This window comes from Pseudopipra pipra, chromosome 1, assembly GCF_036250125.1.
Source record: "Pseudopipra pipra isolate bDixPip1 chromosome 1, bDixPip1.hap1, whole genome shotgun sequence".
Lineage (NCBI taxonomy): Eukaryota > Metazoa > Chordata > Aves > Passeriformes > Pipridae > Pseudopipra > Pseudopipra pipra.
This window is the reverse complement of record NC_087549.1, coordinates 33,830,595-33,856,382: the sequence shown is the minus strand read 5'-3', so window position 1 is coordinate 33,856,382 and position 25,788 is coordinate 33,830,595. Positions and strand designations below refer to the sequence as shown.

General features: G+C 38.5%; 1 protein-coding gene across 4 annotated transcripts in view; it reads right to left on the bottom strand.

The window, feature by feature from the left end:
- Nucleotides 1-25,788, bottom strand: part of SLCO5A1 (solute carrier organic anion transporter family member 5A1) — a 75,849-nt gene that overhangs the window by 28,628 nt on the left and 21,433 nt on the right. For all 4 annotated transcript variants that reach the window (XR_010429754.1, XM_064651282.1, XM_064651294.1 and 1 more), the window contains 3 exons: nt 14,441-14,573; nt 8,074-8,300; nt 598-762 (listed from right to left, as the gene is read on the bottom strand). Coding sequence is in view for 3 of the 4 variants with exons in the window: in XM_064651282.1 (XP_064507352.1) it covers nt 598-762; nt 8,074-8,300; nt 14,441-14,573 (525 nt within the window). In the remaining variant the exon portion in view is untranslated. The remainder of the gene's footprint in view (nt 1-597; nt 763-8,073; nt 8,301-14,440; nt 14,574-25,788) is intronic.

The following is a 25,788-nucleotide window of genomic DNA, read 5'->3' as shown; positions in this document are numbered from 1 at the left end:
AGCAGGGGAAGCGCCACACCTGCAAACAGAGGTCTCCTGAAACGACAGGTGTGAGAGGATTTAGGGAGTTCTCCTTACTAGACCAGATTGTTGTGCACACAGTGTCAATAAGTAAATAAGGAGAAAACCAACAGCCTGGAGGGGAGAGATAACTGAAGGATAGGACAGATAAACAACTTGTCACTGGGGGGAATAAAAAAAGATAAGGATATGTTAAAGATCAAAGAGGAAGTAAAATTCACAGAAAATAAGAACAGCTTTAAGAGCTCTTTTAAGGCACACAAATTGCAGCAATGTCTATGGGTTTTCTAATTTGTTTTTGTTCAGTTTTTTTCCCCTTGGAGACCATTAATAGATGAGAAAATGTCTGTCTGGGCTTATGCAAAAAACATCAGCCCTGTAACAATATAAATGAGTTCACTTTTTACTAAACATACATAGCAAGCATCAAAAAATGGCCTGAATATCTAACCAAATGCAGAAAGCTGGATCCTATCACCTGTTCTAACAAACACATTTTTGGTTCATTCCTACATTGATTCATTCCATTAGTCAAAGCTAACCCTTGCAAGATTACATTATGTGGCAAAGCCTTACCAGTGTAGATGCTGGCATTGGAAGCTGGGATGCCAAACTGTGACTCGATGAACTTGGGAATGAAGGTAATAAAAGCTGTGACAATGGCACTCTCAGCTGTGTATGACAAACTCACAAAAAGGAATGTCATGTTGCTTAAGATCCTGACAGCTGCTCTTGGAAGCTCTATAAAATGACAAAAATGACAAACGAATGTTATAAACAATGAGTGAGAAACAAAAGCAAACTGAAACAAGACCAATTGATTTTCCTTGAGACAGACTGGCAATAATGGCTTGCTAGCATCTGGTTACATTTGCTAAGCAGAGGGGGAGAGTGCATACTTGGGAGGGCAGCCCTCACTGTCTGCTCTTACCCTATCTCACTGCACTGCCCCAGGGCTGCAGTCCCACTTTGCACAAACACAACTGAGGTCTGTTTTAACAAAACCATCTCAAGAAACAGGGCTTACATAGTAACACTATAATGGAAAGGAAAACAGCAATAAAATGTAGTAATTTGGGAATTATTCTGATGTCTTATTTTGAAATTTTCTATGAGTTAACACATATCACATTGCTGAACTGACAGTACCCTGTTTTGTACTCCATAGGAGGAAAACAGATCCATATACTCCCCCCTGAACCCTCTGCTTCAAAGACCATGCTAGGAAACCTGGGGTAATAAAACTCTCATTTGAAAAAGAACCAAAATATTTTAGCTAAATATTTTTCTACATGATTCAAAAGCATTTACAAAGATGCAGACAAAGCATAATGAAAAAATTACATCAATGATATTAGAGAACCTCAACATATATTACATACAACTTAATATTCTCAGAAGGGATAAAGCAATCAATTAAAAATGAGAGCACATCATTAACTTAAATTGAAAAAGTATTCATAGATGCTGCAATTATTCTCAAATCAAATATCAAAACCCCATGAAATTCAACACTGCATTTAATGAAACACATATTTTTAATTCAGTCCTGTAGTGATGTCAAATTATCATCACAAGATGATGATAACTCTATTCAGCACTTAATTTTTTTCAAATTAATGGTGTAATTTTAAACATGGGGTTTTTTAACTTGGGGCTTCTACCAAGATCAGATTTTCTGTTCAAGTGTTATATCTAGCCTATAATAGTTTAGGGTTTTTTCATTTGCTTTTCACCTGGTACAAAACCGGAATGGTGCTTCAATCAAAGCCGACTGAATTCAAAGAGCACCCATTAGAAATACATGTTGATCAAGAATAACTGAGTGAGAATTTTATTGATGCTATAAGTTGTCAAGACAAAAATCTGTCTCACTTTCTCCACTGACTTCAGTAGGTTATCTGTATAAAAGTGAACAGAACTTAGACTCTCGTCTTGCCAAAACTTGTCAGGTTACAAATTAGCACTTAAGTTGTCTGACTCCATCCAGTCTTAGCTTATGCCAGTTGTCAAAATTTATACTGAATTCATTATCAGTACAGGGTTTATAATTTTAATGTAGTCAAATGCTCTCCTGCTGCCTCGATGAAGAAACATACTAAATGTTAAATACAAAATTTGATGGAAATAACTAATGAATAAATCATATTAAGAAGCACTCATATATTTGAATCTTAATGGTTTTTACCACCTACAGGTTTTTTGCTGTGTTTTTTTTTAAAGAGTAGCACTGTTTGCAGTAGAAGCAACAGGAGCAAGCAGTTATGACCATGCTGATGTTGCTGTGAGAAAGGAGTCAGAAAGCAGAAAGAGGGAGTACCAGGATCAGTCCTCCTGGAAACTGAGCTATTTGGCAGCAGCTGCTCACCTGGGCTGCAAACGTGAAAGAAAAATAATAAGGTATCCTCACTGAGAGAAATATCATTTTATTAGGATGATGAAAGGTGTGCTCTTTGTAGAAAGCCCTTGGCCAAGAGCTGAACTGAAGATCTTTGCTAAATCCATTATTTTAAAGAGCCTGATTCAAATATCATAATAGCTGGTACAGTTTAGCCCTTTCTGATAGAACTGAGCTATAGGAAAATGTCTGCTTTAGAATTTTCAATCTAAAGATACTGAAGAATTAATTAGGCAAAGAACTGCAGAGCTAATGAACATTTTGTTCTGGTTTTCATATGTAGAGCTGTACTTTCTGTTGACTCCCACTTGCATCTCATCTGAGCACTCAGGCTAAAGGTCATTATTCATTTCAAAACTAATTAGTATTTTGAAATTGGATTTCTACTGATAAACAGATAAAACTTAGTGCCTTGGAATAAGCACAAGTTCTCTTACACTCATGTGAAGGATTCTTCAAGGAACAGCTTTGCTGATTACTGTAAATTTTGGCATGAAATAAGAGATTATTTCTTCATACCGCACTAATACATGCTACCTGAAGCACCCGAGAGTTGAAGCTCTTTGTGATTTATAAAGAGCAACTGTCTGGCATACAAGGAAAAGCTGCTATAAAGTAAGAAACTTGGAAATAAAAACACACATTCAGAGTCAAGTTTTCCCTGATCTACTCCTATGATCACCGTAAAATCCTGTGTGACAGCATCTATACTACACTTCTGAATTTAAAAACCTGTGATAAAAAGGCACTATAACTCATATCCTTCAACAAAAAGCAAGAATGCTAAAAACTTTAAGGATCCTTTGTACTACACAATCAATCTTGCTTTTAAAACATTTCAATGTCAGATTACTTTTGTGTGACTAGTCACAGGCCTAGGCTTTGATTTCAAGGCCATTATTAAACCTGTCAAGTTTGATTTTTATGAGGTCTTCAAAAGACATTGCCTGTTTTTGCAAGTGTGCATCAGAAACAAACCTATGAGACCTTGCAGTGGTCCTTCATTCTGTCATTTAAAGAAATAAATCTTTATCAATTACATTCCTAAAACTAAAACAATCTTTTAGTATGGCTGCAAATATATTTACACTTCTGAGCAGTAACTCAAATCTTAAACATCCTCATCTTTCTTTTTTTTTTCCAATAACCTAATATATAACTAAGACATATATAAGTATATAAACTAAACTGAAACCTGCCTTGCTGGACTGATTTGTTAGTCTACTGCCAATTTTCATACTTTCACGATCTTTGACAATATTTTTTCTCTAGTCAGCACACATTTTCTTTCACTCGTGTGCTGGACCACTGCTTGATTCGTGGTAAGGGAAAAGCATAAGAAAAATCTGCAAATAATACGAGTATTCATAAATACTGTTCTAAACAAAAATTTTAAAGCACTGTAAACAGAATTTTAATAGAAACTCCAATAATTCCGACTTCACCTCCTTTTTCATCATTTAATGTATTTTCTTTTATCCCTTTTCCTATGAACCTAGCCCAAGGCAATGCAATGAATACAATCAGTGGAATAAATCATCCCAGTCTATAGCACTGTCCTTTTGCAGTCCATCAGTGAAGTCCCTTGTAAGCGTGAGAGAGATATTAGCTAGAGGACCCCCCTTCTGCTGGTGCTCCAAGCTTGCAGCTTTGAAGGAGGCTGCCTCCACACTGAGGTCTCAGGGGCAGCTTCCCCATCTTGTGCAGTACAAAGCAGAGCAAAGATTTGTGACAGAATTTCCAATTTGTTTATCAGAATGGAAACCAGCAAAGTCACACACAACTACTTCAAATATATACTGCATGGAGCTAATCACTAAACTCTAGAAGAGTATTTCATATGTATTTCATTTAATTACCTACTTGTGCACCATATAAACAACTTCATTCCACTCTCAGGATGTGCCTTAAGCATCTGGGTTGAAGAGCCCCTAACATCCTATCAAGTGTAGAGGGATTCAGTACCAGTTTGATATGATTATTCTTTTCGTTAACTTCATTTAGAAGAGCTCCTTGAGGCTCCAGCTAACACTGCTAATCACTGCAGGGAGCCATGCCAGCCAACCTTTACTATTTTGAGCTCTTCAGGATGGCCTAAGAAAGGATGAGAGGGGAGCAACTTGCTCAAGGTCAGTGGCATGGCAGGACCTCCAGCCCACAATCTGCTGAACCCTCTGACATTTACAGTGCTCACCAAGAACCCTCACACACAGACCACTGTTTCCTCCTCTTCTTCCAATCCCTGCCAACTAATCTTCAGGTAGTACAGAATCCCCAGTCCAGATCCTTGGGGAAGCACTGCAGTGGGCTTATCCTGCAGCCACGAGTCCCTCAGGAATTTATTTTATCTTTGCTGATGTTCTGGCAGTCATTATTATCCTGTGTCTGTCCCTCATAGGGACTGACTGGGAAAAGCATACAACAGCTGGTAGATATGAAAACGCGGATAGGAATATTCTACATTTGAGAAAGGGCTGTACATATGGACCAAAAAAAAATCCCAAAGGCTACAAAATACATGTAATTAATTAGATTAATTATTTAATTCATATTAGATGAGTATATTTTAGGTAATGTATACATTTACTTTCTTTACACTGCTCCTTTATTCAATTGCACAGTAAGTTTCATTATAGTGGTAAGTGAAAGGGACTGCAGATACAATTTCCATGGCACAAAACCTTAGGGGTATCTAGGTAATAAATGAGAACAGTAGTTTTGTCTGCTCAGATTCACGTGATTATCTCCATGTATGGGATTGAATTGTGGTTTCTTCATTATAGATCTCCTCTAGCTCATGCTACCTACACTGCCCCTATTTCACCCAATAAATTACATCCAATTTTCTTCCTCCTGTGACCTACTTAATGTTTTATTTAATACTTTTGATAACTGACTCAGAAGCATTCTCCAACTCACATTTTCTCCTGGAAAAATAAATAAGAAAAGAAAGATGATTCCAAGCCCTTGCAACTCAAAACATGTGAAAAAGCAAAGATGTATCTGTATTTTTATCTGATCTCAGCTCTACCATGGGGCAAAATAAAGATCAGGTCACTGAAGTTGGAAGTTACTTGCAGATGAAGGCAGTTTAGGTTTATTTCTTCAGCCTATAATGGTAGGCATTGCAGAAAAACAGACTGGTTCTCTCTCATTATGCCTTTTTGATACCTTTTCATTCATCTAGAGAGCTAACAGGAAATTAGGACAAGTTACAACAAGACAAGAATCACTCTGCGAGGCTTTCTAGGTAAGATGACATCATATTGGAAGAACAAAACAGTTACTTTCCTACCAAAGCTGCATGGATTTCACAGATCTGATGTCACTGACCTGCGTCATGGCAGACTTTGATATCATTGATATTTATTAGTACAGAACAGAAGATATGACCTACTAAATCATCAGTCTCCCAGCTACTGCCTAAGTGGAGTTTCTGCCCATCGTGCTATAAAAAGATGAAGCTCTGAAGTTCAATGGGAAGTATAAAATGTTCATTGCATCTCAGAAGAAGCAATGCTAAATGACTTAGACACATACAATCCTTTTTTCCTTCCCATTACAAACAAAATAACCTCAGCTGAGAAGCCTGAGCCATGATCTCATTCCATAAAGCCCACTAAAACTTGAAAAATAATTAAATGATAGTGCATTCCTGCTGCAGGCCTTCTTTGCTAGGGTAAATGACACCGAATGGGAAAGCTATTATCAGCTTATATAGCAAAATACTTTTCTCTGCATTATCTCCACTCGCTTGGTATCATTCTGACATGTTTCTTTTCACTGTTCTACGTGGTGAAATTTCTACTCTAGAGAAAATGAAAAGTTTTGTATAGCAAAAGCTGAATTAATATAGGATTTTATGGAAGGTATGGTACACATTTAGGCAGGTACCAAAGAAACGCATGCTAAAATGAGACATACAAAAGTTTTCATTTCTGGAAAAAAAAGCATTAGGAAACATTCTCCCAAGCAAATACTTGTTTTCTCTGTATCTGTTCTGCCTGTAGGTACATGACCTAGAAGGTGAAATTATGTACCAAACCAGAGAACTAGCATCAGCAAACTCATCCAGATGTATCTTTACCAGGCACAATAACAGGGTGAAGCAGTCCCTCTGCTGTGACATTGCCTGAAATGATCAGGAAGGAGTCCAGCAAAGACTGGGCTCCCCTTTCTCAATTCCCTAAGTTACTGAGAAAATCTTGACAGAAGTAACCTAACCTACTTTCACTAATCAGAAGCCAGTAGGTTTGAAGGCAAACAAAACCCACGACTAGTTTTATGGATTGAGGAGAAAATATTATATATGAGGACTCACAAATACAGAGAACAAAGAGTCTTCAAATAAAGAAGGAACAGGCTTTTCTTGCTTCACCAACTACTGTGCTAGCAAAGGGAGAGCATGGTCTGAAAGAGCTGATATTTGAGGTTCACCATGCTTGCTCTGTGCTTGCTTTTTGCCTTGATTAAAATGCTGGTTTGTCAGCTAATAAAATCACCCCAAGGAACTTCTGGTCTCTTTTCTTTACTTCCTTTGAAATTAACAGTAGCTTCAGGTATCCTGAGAGAGCCCGTGTAAATGCAATGTAGAGCAAACCAGTATGTAGATGTGCAAACATTACTTAGAATGACACTTGTTTTAGTCTAAAACCAGCTGGTTTTGCTAAGCTTTATCTACTCAACATAGTGATCATAAAAGTGTCATTAAAAAGTCTGCCAATTATTATATCCTGGACTGATATCCAATTAAAAAGTAACACTAATATCTATGTCAACAAACAAACATTTAGAAGTTTTGAGTTAAAATTACATCTAATGGTACAAAAGACATTTCATGATTTCTCCCAGTCCCATTGCATTCACCAGGCTACCACAAAACGGCACAACCAGCATTTGCATCATGGAATCTCAGGAGGACTCACTGACAACACAATGGTCATTCATTTTTGTCCTATACTATTCAATATTATGATACTGTTAGGTCTATATAATCAATTTAAATTCTATGTGCTTCATATTAATTAATTTTTAGCAATACTGCCCTTCTTCCCCTGGAAATCTGTCAATTACTACTTATTACATTTTACATTAATGATTTACTTCTTGAATAAAACAAAAATCTCTATTACTTGTCAATCTTTTGATCTTTTCTTGTTTCAAAATTAGCATAGATTTTATTTGTCCTAACCTTCTGAAAATAAATAGCCTGCCATATAAAACAGACAGGAAATGCATATGAAACAAATAATCTTTCTCAATTAAATTACCCAAATGCATGAATGCAATTGAACTCACATACCACAATTTTTTTTTACTTGTTTCACTTATATTGTAGAAGAGCACTTTATTCTATGAAGGACAGCTTATAAAGTATGACAGCTACAAATTGTAAGAATCATAAATACATCTGGTAATAGGGTCCCATAACCATAGGAAGTAGCCTACCTGTTTGTTACAGGCACATGAACACATCAAAAATTCAAGAAAACTGATGGCAAGAAAATTGTCATTTTAGAGGATGACTATTTAATAAAATCACAATAGCAAAACATATTATTAAATACAGAATGTCAAAACTCTGCCTTCAATTACACTCATACAATCCTAGCATACAAAATTTAAAGCATTTAAAAATTAAAAACAAACTTCACCTTTAACATTCTTTCCAAATCCCATAGAGGCAGGAACTGCACTGTCTGCTTGTATTTTGCTATTTGTCTTCTCTTTCATCACATCATCATCACTTGAAACATCATCAGAGTTCATTTTCTTTTTCTTTTTCTTTTTTTTATGCCGAGGAGGGAGCTTTTTTGGAAAGGTAAACATGGGAAATATCACAAGGAGCATTGCAATGGCACAAAGGAGAAATCCACTCCACCTAATGCAGGAGACAGGAATAGAAATAAAAGCCAACATGTTACATGAAATTAAAATTCAAAGCTATTATTAGAGGCTGCACTGGCTGGAAAGACATATTCTCAAAATATGAAATATGCTAAGAGTAAAGGATTGGAGTGGGGGACAGCCTTCACTGCACTAAAACCCTAAATTAGAAGAAGTTTCTGTTGGCTTGTCTACTGATAAAGGGATTTATCCAGAATCCACCAAATATGAAATAGTGTCAGCTCTAAGTTTTTTTGTAATTATTCAGTACCAAGTGCTGAAAAGTGGATACTCACTTTTACTTTGCCTTTCTTGGATAACTCCCAGTAAAGCAACACAGTATTCCTTTGGAGAACATGAAAATAAGTTATCCAGGGCATGAGAAGATAAAATGTCCAGACAGGGTTAAATCTGATCTGCTTTCCAGTGCCTACCTCTCACTGCCCTGACTGTCCAATTCTCTCCCTTCACAATTAAGAGCTCCCAAAGCCTGACTGTAAATAACTGATGTGTTACAACTCATGCCAGGGTTTATGCCCCAAACTCTGCACCTCTGTTCTGCGACCACAACCCGAAATAGCCATTCACAAAGAATCTCCTCTTCTCTCTCTCTGTCTTATAAGAACAGGATATAAAAAAACCCCTGAAACGATCCCTTAGCTCCCAGGGAATGACTTGGGATGTTCCCACAGAAAGGACAACATATGGGATACAGGACAGAGCTCTTCAGGCTGCAGGCATACAGTTATCCTGCCTGCAGCCAAAAAGCTTCATGAACTTTACCACAGTATCACAGACGGGCAAAAGGGCCTTACTAGAAAGTACTCGAGAGTAACTAGAGCCAGCAGCCAGAAGGCTGACAGTAGAGTATCAGATAACATAATTTCCCCTCCGAATTCTAGCAATGAAAGACTAAGGGAAACGCGGATAACCTCACACAGATGATTCCACAAAGAAGAACAACCTAAGAATCCCCTCACATTGTCACCCACTGAAAGTGGGGTTTTCACTATAGACTAATCTTATTGTACTGGGTTTACATGGCAAGGTTTTGGTAGCAGGGTGGGGGCTGCAGGGGTGCTTCTGTGAGATGACACCATGAGCTGTCCCCATGTCCCATGAGAGGGAGCTCCAGAAGCTTCAAAACAGATACACCACTGCCCAATGCTGAGCCCACCAGCAATGCTGGTGGCACCTCCATGGTGACTTATTTAAGGAAGGAGAACAAACACAAACACTGCACATCAACTGTGTGAGCAGTGAGAAAATACCAAAGGAACAGCCCTGCAGGCCCAAGGTGAGAGAAGGAAGGGAGAAGGTGCTGCAGGTGCAGAGATCCCCCTGTAGGCCCACGCTATCCACCTGCAGCCTGTGGAGAACCCACACAGGAGCAAGCTCCTGGCAGAAACTGTGGCCTGTGGAGAAAAGTCCCCAAAAGAGCAGGTTTTCAGACAGGACGTGCAACCCATGGGGGACCCACATTGGAGCATTCTGTTTCTGAAGGACTGCACCATGTGGAAAGGACCCATTCTGGAGCAGTCAATGACAGACTGTCTTCCATGGAAGGAACCCCATGCTGAAGCAGCGGAAGAGTGTTCGGAGGAAGGAGCAACAGAGACAAAGTGTTATGAACTGACCCAGCCCCCTGTATTCCTCTTAAAGGAGGATGTAGAACAGTCTCTTCCGACTACTTCTGGTGTTGCACACTTTTTTTTTCCCCCCTTCTTAAATATGCTATCCCAAAGATGCTACCATATCACTAGTGGTCTCAATCTTGGCCAGTCTCCTCTTGGAACCAGCTAGCATTGGCTCCCTTGGACATAGCAGAAGCTTCCAGCAGCTTCTCACAGAAGCCACCCCTGTAGGCCCTCCACTACCAAAACCTTGCCATGCAAACCCAATACAAGAACAATTTTTACATATTTTTGTACAACCTTTACAATACTGATTATATATATGTTCAAACTTTTAACATTTAAAAGTTCTGAGTAGACAGGATTACTTGCACAAAAAATAAAAAACTTTTGGCCTCATATCTGTAATGCAAAGATATTGCAACTGTATTTTTCAATGAAGGCAAATTCATATGCATGTGTAATGCTTTGTATGGCAAATGGTTACAAGACAGGCTAACAACAAACAAACAGCCATGTGTAACATCATTTTTGTTAGAAGAAGCTTACAGGAAGCTTTTGCAAGGCAAATATAAGTGACTGAAAGTTTTGACTAATTTTGATATTATGTAAACAGAAAATCCTCTATTCATTTATTTTAGCTGATAACATACATGGATTAGAAAGCAGACTTTTAGGAGGATTAGTCAGCACTGTCAGACAGAATAAATCGGCAGACTGTATATAAATGTAGTAACATCCCTTTCAGGATCTCAAAGGCATAAGCTGCAAAGGCACTGATCAAAGAAACAATCTGTGGCAATAGTAAGCAGAAATCTGCAACCACCCACTCAGGAGGAAACAGCAGAGGAGACAGGGCTTGTAATGTAGCATGAGATGAAATTTAAATCCAAAGGGACCATTATGATAGCATACCAAATGCTAGAGATGTCACAAGTGCAGCACTGGATGCAATTATATGCACCGTCTACATTTCACGACTTCCTCAAGATATATCAAAGAATTGGAAAACAGACAAAAGATGGTATCAAAAATAATAAGGACACCTACAATGGGAAATTGAGAGGTCAGAACAGGATCTGTATTAATTAAAAAGCCCTTGATTTTCTGCCTTCTAAAGTCAAAGAAAATATGCAGAAGAATACCTCAAAGGCATCTCCACAAGCCCTAGGACCTCAAATAAAAGCAATTAAAGTTAAGGAAGAACCAGACAGTGCTTGAGGAATTCCTTTAAACTTCTTGTGTGGAATGTTGATGAAAGACTATATAGCAAGATCCGAGTATTAAACAGATTCAGTACTAGGAAAACACTCAGAAAAGCATCAGAAAAAGAAAATTTGATTCAAAGCACCTGACAGATCGCCAAGGGCGACTCCACAACTAATGAGGTCCCTGTATAGCACATTAACAGCTCTGAAAGACAACAACATGATGAATGATTTCTAACAGATATCCCTACAGTTACCACATTTGAATAAAAAGCAGTTTTAAACATTTGATGGGCTGGCATTGACAGCTGGCCTGTAACTTAGCCCAGAGCACCTACAGAAAGCCCAGGTGTGCAAAACCCAGGAGCACAAACCCAAGTCCTGTGAGACTCAAGGAAGAATCAGATCAGAAATAACCCTGAAAAGTAATCACTTGCTTTATCAAGTTTCATGAGAGAGAAACCGAATTACGTGTCCTCTGATAAACCTCCTAGAAAGGAACAGCTTAAGTAAAAAATAGGCTATACTGCTTTTATATTGGCCACATATCATAGTTATTGTACTCACTATTTTGTCTGTAGTCATTACTTCCTTTAACAATGGAAATTTTTCACAGGGTCCTGTGATAAGTTACAATAGAAACCTTATAATAAAGAAAAGATAGGAATCAAAGACACTAATTCACTTCAAAGGAGATAAGACTCAGAAAATCTCATATATGACTTCCCATGAACTTAACTGAACCCTACTTTTAAAAAGTGTGTCAGCTGAAGTAAGTGCTAGACTACTCTTACATTTCAAATTGTTAAACTGCATAAATAAAAATAAACTTGACTATGCAGCACTTCCCCACAAGGAGAAAATGTCACAGTCCCAGAAAATAGATTTCAGTGGAATGAAAGTCTACACTTCCAGAATTATCTACAGCCAGGCAGTCAGTGAGTGGCAAGGGAAAAAGGTTTAACCCTCACACCATGCGAATCTTCATTTTAATTGGTAGACACAGCTTCAGAAAGAGAAAAGAGAATGAGATGCAGATGCTATGAATGCCACTAAACTTTTATGAGAGGCCACCACAGATTGTGCAACAAATCACCAGAGATCTGATAGCAGGGGATACTCCTCAGAAATTTAAGAGAGAAAAAACTGAGATAGTCAAAAATGAAAAAGTAATAAAAGGACCTGGAACACCCTTCAGAGAAAGTCATACTTTAATCAACATGATGGAATAAGGAAACTTTGAATGACTTTTACTTTTCTATGCTGCCTAGAATACAACTCGCCTGCTGAGATCCTATGACAGCTGACTTCCTGCTGTTGCTTCAGTCATATTTGCATCACCTCTGCTGGCACCCCTGTACAAAATTGAAATCACCAAGATACTCATTCAAGTGACATTAAACTTTGGAGATACATAAAATCTATTTAGCAATTTGACCTGAAATCTTCTGAACACAGAAACTAGACTTTTTCTCCTATTTTGCTTTCAATGCCTGGTACAGTAGATGTTCTCAAAGCCTGCCCACAGAATGGTTGTCATAGGCGACTTATCACCAGTTCTGCCATGGAGCTTGGTAGTTACAGCATTCCCACACTGTGCATCTATTCCTGCCACTCTTTTGAGGATGGATGGTTAAACTTGTAATTCATGAGCAAGAACAGGGTTGGTTTTTTTTGTCTGACCTCTCTTACACACGTGGCTACACCAACATTGCATATATATCCAAGCTAGCTTAAAACCAGCAGTGGCCATCCATCTGTTGTGACACAGAGCCTGGTAAAAGTGGCCTTAGAAGCAGCAAACTGATGTGTCTGTGCTGCTTTGGCTATTTTACTTTTGCTGGAGCTGTATGAGTTAAAACTCATGCAGGTATACCCACACAATAAAGCAGTTATATCAGTGCCTGAGTTATAAATTAAAAAAAGTTTATCCCACAATCATACAGCTCCACTGATTTCAATTAACAAATATATTTATGGGCCTGTTCATGATTTCTGTCAAAAAGTATTAATCAGATGCTGATTACCAGTTCTGATATGTCCTTAAAAACACATGAAACATAACAGTTTTGCAAAGAATGTATAATATTTTGCTTTTGTTTCAAATCTTTTATCCTAGAATACTCTAAGCAAGCTTTTGACACAGAAGCACATTCACAGGACAAATCTTTTCAGTGGGATAAGCCAGTGGATACACAAGAACACAGAGTCATTAACCCCAAGGCCACACTTAGTACTCAGCTTTGCCCTCCTCTTGCTGAAAATTCGGCTAGACAGTCCTGTGCATTCGGCTAGACAGTCCTGTGCAGCTGTTGGACTAAGACAAATAAAGCAGGACTAAATCTCCAAAGGTTTAAGAAGACTCCAACAAGAGAATTTTTCATATCAAACCTTCAGGAGAGATCACTGCAGAATAAATAGAAACAGCTACAGACTGACTGCAATGGCGCAGTGACAAACAGTAACCCAGGGCATGAGAACTGACACACTGTGCCTTACACCTACAAAGTAAAAGTCTCTTCCTGGGATAGTGAACTTCAGTCCTTTCCGGGCTTCAATGAAAACTTCAAGGAAGATTTATGAATTATCTGAGAAAAGGCAGTTAAAGCCTCCTCAAGACCTGCTTCCTCAAAGAGACATTTCCAAGGAGGCCACATCTCAAAGTCTGCCTGAAGACATCAGTTAATAATTACAGCTGTTACACCTCCGTGCTGCTGGAAGCCTACTCTTTACTAGACAACAATGTGATGGTTTACATCATCTACTGCCTAAACACAAGCCATCACCCTGAGAAACAAAGACTGGAAAGGGCACGTTCTGACTCCATCCCATCTCCTTCTCTGGGGAGGAGGACTGGGGTAAATGACATCTACTGTTTCTCATCTAGCCATCCAGAGCTCAGTGTTTCATGCTGCCCCCGCTGAAAAACCAAAGAAGGGATTAATCCACCTTCCAGCAGGAAGGGGTTGGTTCTGGGCAGCAGTGATTCTCGACGCTCTCCTGCAATATTGATATCCTGCCCCACCATCCCTGAGCATTGTCAGTCAGAGCACACTGTGGTCAGAGACAATCCTGGAGCAGCCAAAGTAGGGGAGCTTCCATGCAATGTTCCTGTGCAATTCTGTGGCAAACTTCTCCTCTCTGCCAGAGGCTAGTGTGCGGTAATTGACAGAAACATCATCTTCCTTAGCCTCCTTCTACAACCTAAATCCTCCAGGGATACAATTTTCCAACCTGTCTGAATTCCCTACCAGAAATTTAGAGAGTAGTTTTGAAAAATGCTTGATTCTTACCAGTTTCCAATGAATCGGGGATCACTCTGATCAATATAAACAGTTGTCCTAGGATCGACATAGAACCCAATAAGAAGTCCTCCTAGCAAGTATCCAGCTGCAGGTCCGAGTGCTCCCATTACGTACATGATGGCTGAGGAAATAAAAGGTCAGTCATACATCAATAAAATTGATGTTTCATTAGTTATCTACACACAAAATCCACAAGTAAATGATGCTTCTTAAAGCAGCAAGTTTTGCACCCTAAAACTTTCAGGGGTCCTTTCTGCAACCAAGGCAGCAAATTATGCAGAAGTCACATATTAGTAAGAAAATTGCTGCTTTGTGTATGCTTTCAGTCAAATTATGGAAGTATACAGTAGTTTGACATTCTGAATGGAAAGCATATTTGACTTGGATAAAATTTTTCATATCTGGTAACATTTCCTCTAAATCAAATAAAAATTAAACACATAAATAGAAAAAATCTAACTAATGTTAGCAAAGGATAAAAATTTTATGAAACATCAAAGAGCAAAGTACAACATTCCAACTTAGCTACCATCAGTTTAATACTGTGTTTAAAAAAATGACTGAAATTAAGAAATGAAATACTTCTATTTCAGAGATTAACAGAGCAGTGGTTCACTAAAGGAAGGTTCTATTTAACTAATTTGACATCCTTTTATGACAAGGTCACCCATCCAGTGGATGAAGGGAAGGTGATGGATGTGGTTTTTAGTGATGATTTAGATACTGTCCCTCAGAGCATCCTTCCGGACAATTTGTCCAGATGTGGGATGAGGGGATTCACGGTGTGCTGGGTGAAGAACTGGCTGAAGGGCAGAGCTCAAAGGGTTGTAGTGAATGGGGCTACATCTGGCTGGTGATCAGACACCAGAGGTGTTCCTCAGGGCTCAATTTTAGGGCCAGTTCTGTTCAATACATTTATCAACAACCTGCAGGCAGGAATTGAATGCACCATTCCTAAGTTTGCTGATGATACCAAACTGGGAGGTGCTGCTGACTCTCTTGAAAGACAAGAGGCCTTGCAGAGGGATCTAGATAGATTGGAGCATCGAGCAGTGATTAATGGCATGAAGTTTAACAAGTTGAAATACCAGATTCTGCACCTGGGACAGATTAATGTCAGGCACAAGTACAAACTGGGAGAGGAGTGGCCGGAGAGCGTCCCTGCAGAAAGGGATCTGGGGATGCTGGTCAGCAGCAGGCTCGGTAGGAGTTGGCAGTGTGTCCTGAAGCCAAGAGGGCAAACCCTGTCCTGGAGTCCATCAAACACAGTGTTGCCAGCCACTCAAAAGAGGTGATTATCCTGCTGTGTTCAGTATTGGTGCAGCCTCACCTGAAACACTGTGTGCAGTTCTGGGCCCCACAATTTAAGAAGCTTGTGAAGGTCTTTGAACATTTCCAGAGGAGAGCAACAAAGTTGATGAAAGGGCTGGCAGGCATGTCCTATGAGGAGCATCTAAAAAATTTGGGCCTGTCTAGTTTGGAGAGAAGGAGGCTGAGGGGTGACCTCATTGCTCCCTGCAGCTTCCCTGAGGAGGGGAAGTGAAGAGGGAGGTGTGAATCTCTTCTCTCTGGTATCCAGTGACAGGTCGCATGGGAATGGTTCAAAGCTGCACCAGGGGAGGTTTAGACTGGACATTAGGAAGAATTTCTTTACGGAGAGGGTGGTCAAAGACTCGTAAAGGCTTCCTAGGGAGGTGGTTGATGCCCCAGGCCTGGCAGCGTTAAAGAGTTATTTGGACAATGCTCTTAATAACAGGCTTTAACTCCTGACCAGCCCCAAGGTGGTCAGGCAGTTGGACTAGGTGATCACTGTAGGTCACTTCCAACTGAAATGCTCTGTTCTATTCTGTTCTGTTCTATTCTATTCTATTCCATTCCATTCTCCTAATCCATCTTCCTTCCTTAATGCATCCTGCATCCTTTTAACATGCTTATGCCCTGCTTCCCATACTGTCTTATTGTAAGTATGAAAGGCAAGGGGGTGGAAAGGATGGTCTCTGCTGTCCACTCATGTGCCTTGCACCACTGAAACCTGAGCTGCAGCAGCACAACATCACTTGCTCAGCTGTTGCAGATCCTCCAGTAGCACACGAAAAAACGACTGATTATCTAATTCTCTGTAATATTCTCTCTATGTCCACATGGTTACTGTGGACCAGTCGCTCGCCACGGCAGTATATAGACTCCATCCTTTTTGGTCCCACCCTCAATCAGGCATGCTGAATCCTAGACTGCAGCAGCTGAAGAAGCATAAGTGAGTTGTTAAAGCTTGAGTTTTCATGTTACCAATTACAGTAAATTATATTTCATGGATAAAATAAGCAAAAAGAAATCACTAAATCTGCCTGATTAAACCAAAGTAACTTGCATATTTACATCTTATGCTTTGAAATAACAGAATGAAGAAAAAGAACATTCTCACAAGTAAAAAGGGACTGCTGAGAGCTACATTGCAAAGAAAAAAAATCACAGAAGCTACCATAAAAGGTAAAACTGCCTATAGTAAAAAATGCTTCAAGATGACAAATTGATTACAGAGTTTTATCACTTTTAAGGTTACATTTTTGTAAACACATTTTTGGGGTTTATGAAACTGCAATTTTAAATAATTGAATTTTGCAGAAGTCCTTTTTGCATAATTGTTTTCAGAACCATGTTCACTGTTTAAATTTATTCCAGCTATGTTCCCTACTGGACTGATTGTAAACAATTTTTGATATGCCCAAAATGCTCCATCAGACATTGAACACTGCTCCTTAGCAGCAAGTGGTTAGATAAATGCCACAGTAACTGTTATTTGCAAAATTCACATCATGAGGAGGGGAAAATAAACCAACCTCCACATTCCCACAATATCCATCCACTATAATAAATTTTTTTCTACAAATGTTTGCTCGAAAAATTGAATCAAATAACTACAGCAAACTCAGATCTCTAAAAATTTTACAGAGGAAACACAAAGGGAGTAAAAGAGTGACCTAATCCATTCATTTCAGTATTCAGAAAAAATACTTAATACTGCATTAATTCAGCTTTAGTTCCACCACTGAAACCAGCAGAATGAAGCAACTGCTTAGGCTTCAAAGCACTACCCAAGCAGTGTACTTTATACACTGCTGAAAACTTCAGAGTGTTTTTATACACCTGAAAACTTCAGAGTGTCTTCTTTGTAAGCAGACACACTTTACAGTAAAGATAAAAGTAACAGTGTACATTGTGCTCCTTTAGAAGCAGAAATGCTGTCGACAATTTCAGGAGTCTTTTTAAATTACTCTAAGCTGTTCAGGCTTCAAGATTTTTTTTTTAAATATAACTTACAGACAATGTGTAACTTTCAGAATCTTTCAGAAAACACAGAGCCTCCATGTTCCTCATCAACAGCAGGAGGAAACGTGAGCCGACAAGTTTCACAGTTGTGATTTTAAGTTACATTGCAGCATCTTTCTCAGCACGTAGTAATAGTCACTATCAGAAACTGGGCACCAAGTGCAAGAAAGTGATTTGGACTTCTAAGTGGGACTAAAGATAGAGCATGGCAAATATAAGATTTTGATATTTCAAAAATAGGTACTTGAAAAAATCTGCCACAAACTTCCAAATCTTGCAGCGGAAGTGAAGGGAGAGCCACCTCCACGCATCAAGCTGGCAGGCTACTCCAGCATCTTGGACCCTTGAAATTCTGATCACAGCCCTCAGAGCTACGTTTAGGAATAAAGATGTTTTTGATTCCCAAGTAGGCCACCAGGATTACTGGGTGATATGGAAAGGAAACAGATTCAATCAAAACACTGGAAACAGATTCAATCAAAACTGTACCTCCTTCCCAAATAAAAAATTCTATGGAGAACTGTTTCATATTTTTTTCCACCAGAACACTAGAAGGTCTCCAGCTTCTGGATGAAAAAGGTTCTAAAACATCTAAAAGGTGTAGGAGCACCTTCCTGGGATTTCAGATAGCTCTTTTCGGTCCACCTGCTTTGGGCCATGATCTGGGATCTTGATCTACAGAATTGCACTGATTTAACAGCTGAGAGGTTTCAACAGAAGTAACAAACATTTTTATCAGGGGACAAGCCCGAGTACTGTGATGCTGAGGCAGGACACATAGTATTCAGATGATTTTTTAAACTGCACCTAAGGAAATACAGGATTTGTCTTTTATGACTGATGCTTGGATTTGCAAGTTGTCTTCCAATTTCTTCTGTCTGCTGTAGCTTGCTGCTCCTGTGATGTAGGATCCTAAGTCCTCAAAGCAAAGCACAGGTTGGTTTACTAAAATTACATGGCTCTTAAACAAAACAATTTCAAAGACCAAAGACCTTGCAGATTTTTAAAGTTTCCCTTTTCTCTGAAGATCTCAGTGTTAGATCTCTGTTGTGGGGAGAAGTTTGCACTACCAATCATACCTCTTCCTCTGGATCTACCTTCTCTTCAGTGATGAGGGAGATCCTTTCCCAGCCATCCCAAACCCAGTGTTTCAGATTGTAGCTCTACCTCTGACATTGACTGTAGATAAGTAAAAACCGTAGATAAGTAAAAACTCATTCAGAGTTAGTTGTCTATTTTCCCCCATGATATCTATCCATAACTATTTTAATTCTTTTTAAGTTTTGTACCTGAGGAGCTTCTCTGCCTCACTGAGCATGTCCTTGGCATGACATACTGTCTAAGGCACAACACCAAACTAGCAAGGTTGTCTAGTTTCAAAACTGCAGCTGACTGTGGCTAGCCAGGCTTAGCCACAAACTGCCATCACAGCTAAGATGATGCTGGATGGAAGAGAGAAAGGGAGTCAAAGAAACAGTTACCTAATTACACATGGAATTTACCTACCAATGAGAAATAAGATTAAACGATGTCATTCTTCTCCACCGAAAAGTTTATCCTGGGACACGTTGCAATGAACGCTGCCATTCAACTTTTGACAAAATTATTATATCGTCTATTGCTTTTGTTCATAGAGATTCTTCTTCAACAGGAGAAAGCTTTATGTAGAACCTATTGCAGCATAGTCCTTATGACTACAATAAAATGGGCTGAATCCTCTACTGGTCTGAAAATCTCTGTTCACACCACATGTATGAAACAACTTTGTTGCCAAAGATTTTTTTTTTTTAAATCTACCCACATACAGAAGTATAATGAGACAGAGGTCATAAAAATACTGTGAATGTCCTTTTCCTCTTCTAGTCACACCAAATGACATCTTCAACAGGCTCTACATATGGGATCATATAACATATGTTGCTGTGGTACCGCCAAATGTGTAAGTTAACCCTCTGACTGTGCCTCTTTATATTAGCCACGCTAGTACCAATTAAAGTCACAAGTCACATATTGTGCCCAGATGAACAGAAACTACACATTAGTGAGCTACCACAGGCCCTCTGGCTTCTGGGTTCTAAAAAATCCACTTTGGTTTAAAAAGTAAAAAAAAAAGGCATATATTGCTCAGGTCCTCTCATCTCCTCTGTGTGCACACACATGTCACCACACAGAGCTTATCACTGGAGGAGGAGGAGGAACATTTCTGAAAGACCCCATTGTTCAAATCTTGGCAACACATCACCATAGTACAACTGTTCATTTCATACATGTGTACGGCAGAATTTGACCTTTATTCTATTTTCAATGGAAGTTTAGAATTTGCAAAATCCTGCAAAAGCTACAGTGTGCATTCTGAAGGTATATTATATATACATACACATGTATGTATATGCATGTTTTTCTTGTCAGAATAGTACAGCAATTTTAATAGATTTTGCAGGATACAAAATGAATCCTCTATAGTTGTGAAGTAGAGTGGGAAGTCCAGAAGTATAATTTACTTCATTGAAGCAATAACTCAGTTTCCTACTTGCTGAAGAACATTAATTCTGAAAGAACAGCACAAAGTAGAATAAAAACAACAACAACAAAAAAAATTCATGTGAATTTGCAGGAAAAGCCCTGCATTTACAGGCTACCTGTTTACAACTTGAGGCGTGAACTTCAACAGAAATGCAAGTTCAACTTTATATAATCCTTCATCTTTATGAGTCAGGAAATTTAGAGGGCTACATGTTAAAAACAGTAGTCACAGGGCTACTGTCTGGGATTTTGCAAGCAAAAGAAGCACTACCATGCTATGGTACCGAGCAGCACATTTCCTTAGGGAAGCTGTACTATGCTGTCACTGGAAAATAAGCAGCACTATATTTTCTCTAGGGTAAAGAGCAGGTTTTGGTTTCCCCACACTAAAAAGCTGATAGGCACAGATTTCAATGGGGAACATGTCTCAGCTCTCCCCTGTTCCTCTCATGTCCCTCACACCGTGATGGGGTAACAAAGAACAAACATAAAGGAGCCTTCAAAGAAGCATTGCTCCCATTCATAAAGGTATATTTACCTCATTCTGTCTAAATTCACCCAGACAGAAGCTACCCAAAAAACATTGGGTTTAACCACTCTTTTGAGCCTGAGGACATAGAACTCAGTTGTAAGCAGAAGCCAGGCAGACTTCTCAGAAGCTTTTAAGTCAGGAAACTGGTTCATTTCCTCCTTTTCTTCATGAACACACAACCAAGCCTATCTATACATGCTTTAGGATTTTTTCTTTAATGTGGTTATTTGCTCAGGAAAAAACAATGCTTTGAGCATTACTGCAGTTCGGATAACAATGTACAGTTCAAATCTTTAAATCACTTCCCTTCAAACTGTATTAGTGTTACTACGACTTTAAGTCTCTCAGATCCAGTGCTCCACTCAAAACAATAAACAGAGCAACAAAACTGCTCTGTAGCCTCCCTTGATCTTTGTATGGAATATATTTGGCACTATTTTCACAAGCAGATTCCACAGATCTGGAAGACAAATTTTATAGAGAAGCATAACTAAACTTTACATGCCTACTATGCAAACAAAAATGAATGGTCCAGCTTACCACTCTACTAAAAAGTGCTGGAAGTTAAATTAAATAAAATATGTCCACTGACTTGCCAATGCCAGATGAAAAGCACTGGATTTTTACTTTTCTCTTACACCTTTATAACTCAGGTATCATTTGTATCAAAATGGACATCATTCCCTGGCTTAAACAGTTAAGGTTCTTCATGCTTTGTACTCTCCATTTGTGGTCATATTCCAAAACTTACAATCCTTTTCACTGGAACCAATTCTAATATTGCCATAAAACCCCAGAAAAATAAGCCCAAAGAAAACAAGTAAAAATAGGCTATCTATCCCAAAGTATGCCTCTTGTATACAGTGTCACTGCAACGCTGCTCCAAGTCACTTGACAGGCTGTGGAGCCACAGTGCCTACAAAGCAATTCAATTTACACCAAACTTTCACAGACTCAGTGCTTGTCTTTTGGTTACATTACCAACAGGTGTGTGCATCCAATCCAAAAGCTGAAGAAAACTAAAAATAACAAAGAAGAAAGGCTTACACTTGTACTATGTTATTTCAGCCTTAGAGATACTTGGCTTAAGAAATTACTGCCTCAAGAAAAACTACTCCAGTGCTTAAAATGGGAGTCTTTATTTCTTTATTCCTAACACCTGGGAACTATGGAAGTAGAAAACCATGGGGCAACTGGAGATTGTCCCATTCTTTAGAGACAAGTGTTTTGTTTGGAGCACACAAATATTATTTGGGGGTTTTCTTCAAAATCTGTCTTTTCTCTCTTTATATTCACCTTTAAATAAACACATGCTGATAATATTACCAAGCATGACCTGTGGTTAGCAAGTAAACATGACAAAAACACATCTGCTGTAAGAGATTAATAAAAACAGCTGCAATTTCTGAGTGCAATTTCCTATCAGTGTGGTTAACTGAATTTAGACACCATGCATGAGGAAGTTCTTAGATTGGATAATTAAGCAAATCAGGTTTTCTCAGCTTTATCAGTTTTTAAAACAATTCTAAGGCAAGAACCTTCTGGTGATGGTATTCCAAAAGCACATACAACTATCTTGGACTTCAAGCATATGGGAAGTCCCCAGTGATGTGAATTGTTTGCATGACCAAAGATAAACATGTCTATACTTGCATGATAAGAACCTAAACTGAAAACAAAGATGCTCTGACATTCTTTCCATGGACTCAGAGGCATCAGTTCCCTAAATAGATAGGGGGTTTTTAAAAAACAGAAGTGTCAATGGCTGCTTAAATGCATAAAAGAGCAATCAAAACTGTCTTTCTTAACACTGTCATTTTCTTTTTCCATACAGAGGAATTTTTGATATAGAAAAGTGTTGTTATTGAAATTTAGGTCTCAGAGAGATGCACACACTACTTGTGCTGAACACAGTCAGAGCGTCCAAAGATGCAACAAAAGGCAAAACTCTGCTTTTGGCTGTTATTTTCTGGAAATCAGTTCTCAAAAAAAGCTCCACATCTTCAAGTTTTTCAAGTTTCTTTTGGTATCTTGCATTACAAATACAAGATAACATATCCCAAGAAGTTCACTAGGTGTGAATTCCCAAACCCTGACTTTTCAAAAGAGCATGTTTTCAAAGATGTTTTCTTTTGTGAATACCTTTAACTAAGGGAACTAGAGAGATGTTGACCATTCATGTTAACACCTATTGAGGGACTCCTCGGTCCCTTGTGAATTCCTAATCTGTCAGCTTTCCAAAGTTTTGATTTCCCCACAGAACAAAGCAATGAAATGTCATTAAAGTAGTGTTCATTTCCATACAGAAAATTATCTGTGGGATATAACTATTAACCTAAATCCTAAGTAAGCTACTACAAATTATTTTAAAAACCTTTAACATCCCAAATTCAAGAAGTAACTACTTAGATAATTTCACTGTATTATTTCCCATTCATTCAAACACCGAGTCAAATCCACAGCAGTGGATTTAAGATTTGCATTAGGAGTATTCTTGAAGCCATTGTGGCTACTCTCGTGAAGCAGGCAGGATTTGGCACCTCTGTGCTATTACTCAGTGATGTTCCTAATACAAGGACATTGAAGCTGTTGGCTGTCTTTAAGGTACTGAAGCAGCCTCTTGACTCAGAGTCATTCTTTCCGTTAAGTCATGTCAAATGGGAATATCTCATCTCTACCTTTTAATTGCTTGGCTTTGGAGTTTTTTATAATGGTTTGGCAGTGGAGGCAACACATTTAATTTTCACTAGGGATTATCCCCAGGCATGTGCTTACAGACTCTGTTGATCTCAACTTCTTAAAACTAATTTTAATTTCTTTAGCACTACTTCTAACTAAACTAGAGTGAGGCTGGGTTGTTCACTTGTATGTCATCCCCTTTTCTTTAGGCTATCATAACTGAAAAATATCAAGCTGTGAAAGCTGAAATTTGGCCTTCGAGTAGACCTCACCAGGTAGATCACAAATAACATTAAAAAAAAAAAAGGAGATCAAATTTTAAATCACAGCAATAAAGCCCATGTCCACAGCTACAAAACCAGCAGAACCTAGCCCAAAAGAGTATTTCAAAATATTTGTATTGTGCTTTATTTATTGGTTTATATCATCTTCAGGTAGTCCAAGAGCACAAGCCAACAGGAATATATTGTTCAGGTCCTCTCATTTCTCCGAACTGGGAGAATGTACCCACTCCACTCCTGGAGGAAAAGTAGGGTAAGATTTATCTGGCACAGGACCAGATATTTCGAGTATGCCATCATGCACCATGGGAAGAACCAGAAATAAGAACCAAGTCCTTAGCAAAATCTACATACACTAAATACCCAATGTCTATGGATCTGGGCTTTACCAGTTATTGTGCACAAACCAGCTAATGGAATGCAAATATCTGTTTTTCAGAGGCAGGTCTGACATGTATTCTTGCATACTTCATCATTATTCAAAACCAGATCTTTTGTGCCTAGGAAAGAAAATGTGAGGAAGCAGCGAAAATAGACAAAATCTCTACTGATATGGAAGGTGCTGATAGTAAAAGAATATATTCACATTTTCTTTGTTCCACCAGCAAGACAACAGAACAAAAAAGTAAAGGGCAAAATTACTTCAATCATATTCTCTCAGAATTAATTTCCTTTCAAAAATTGGTTTCTGCCTAGGAGGCACAGGTTAATTATTGAAAATGTTGGTGATCATTTTTCCCTTTACTACTTCTTGCTAACAGACTGCAAGGAAGGGCAAGTCAAACAGCATTTCTTCTTATTTTCTTTGTAAATTGCACTTACATTTTCATCTTTCAACTGAAACAACAGGAATTACAGTTCATTACTCATATCTGACTGAAAATTTGCCTGTAAGCAAAAGCACATTATTCCAGTAATTTGAAGATGACCCTATTAGTTTTATTAACATTTATTGTACTGCTAAAGAAGTTATTTTTCTACATTGAGAAAGGCTAAAAGCTGCAATAGCTCCAATAAACAAATATATTTAATGACAGTTGGCAAAGTGAGATGCAGAGAAATGTATAGTCATATTTGAAACAATATTGAAAATATTATTACAAGTCAAGAGTCTGAAAAACATTTCCATCCATGTGTAACAGTTATAAACAGCAGAGGCTATTTATTTTAGCTAAAGGACAACACCACCATTTTATGAAAACCTCCAAAGCTTCAAAATGTGGTCTTTATCCTCATAGGAACAATATTGTTTGGGCACTTTCATGAAATTGGAATTATGCAGATGTTTGATTCTGGAAAAAAAACTTGAGCTTTCAGTTCTGGGTAAGGGTCTCTCCTCTGTTTTCCACATAGGAATCGTAAGATAGATGTGACAGATTCAACTCCATGTTCTGCTTGGGGACAAAAGAGTTTCTTACTGCAACACCAAACTTCACCATTCAAGCACAGTTTCCTTATCAACAACAGACAGGTGATGAAAACAACAGCCTTTCCCTGTCTTCTCCATCATTGACCACTATAAAAAAAGCTTTTGGTTTTGATGTAACAGCAAAATATTCTTAATGGCTCTAATCACAACTTCTAATAAAATCAGGGCAGGAAAAATAAAACCACCTAGAAGGAAAAGGTGCTTAGCCAGATCTTCAACAGCCTGATCTTAGATCAATACTATGCAAATAAAAGGCCTTTGCAGGTCATCACAAGCCTGACCTGGGTTTACATGTTCTTATGTACTGCATTTGTGTGGCAAGGTTTTGGTAGCAGAGGGTCTACAGGAGTGGCTCCTGTGAGAAGCTGCTAGAAGTTTTCCCCATGTCCTATACAGCCAATGCCAGATAGCTCCAAGACAGACTCGCCACTAGCCAAGGCAAAGCCACACTGGTAATGTCTCTGGGATAACATATTTAAGGAGGAAATAATTACTCTTACAGAAGGTTTTCCTTAATGATAATATTATAATTACATTTGTCTTTCTTTTTAAGATATAAATCGTC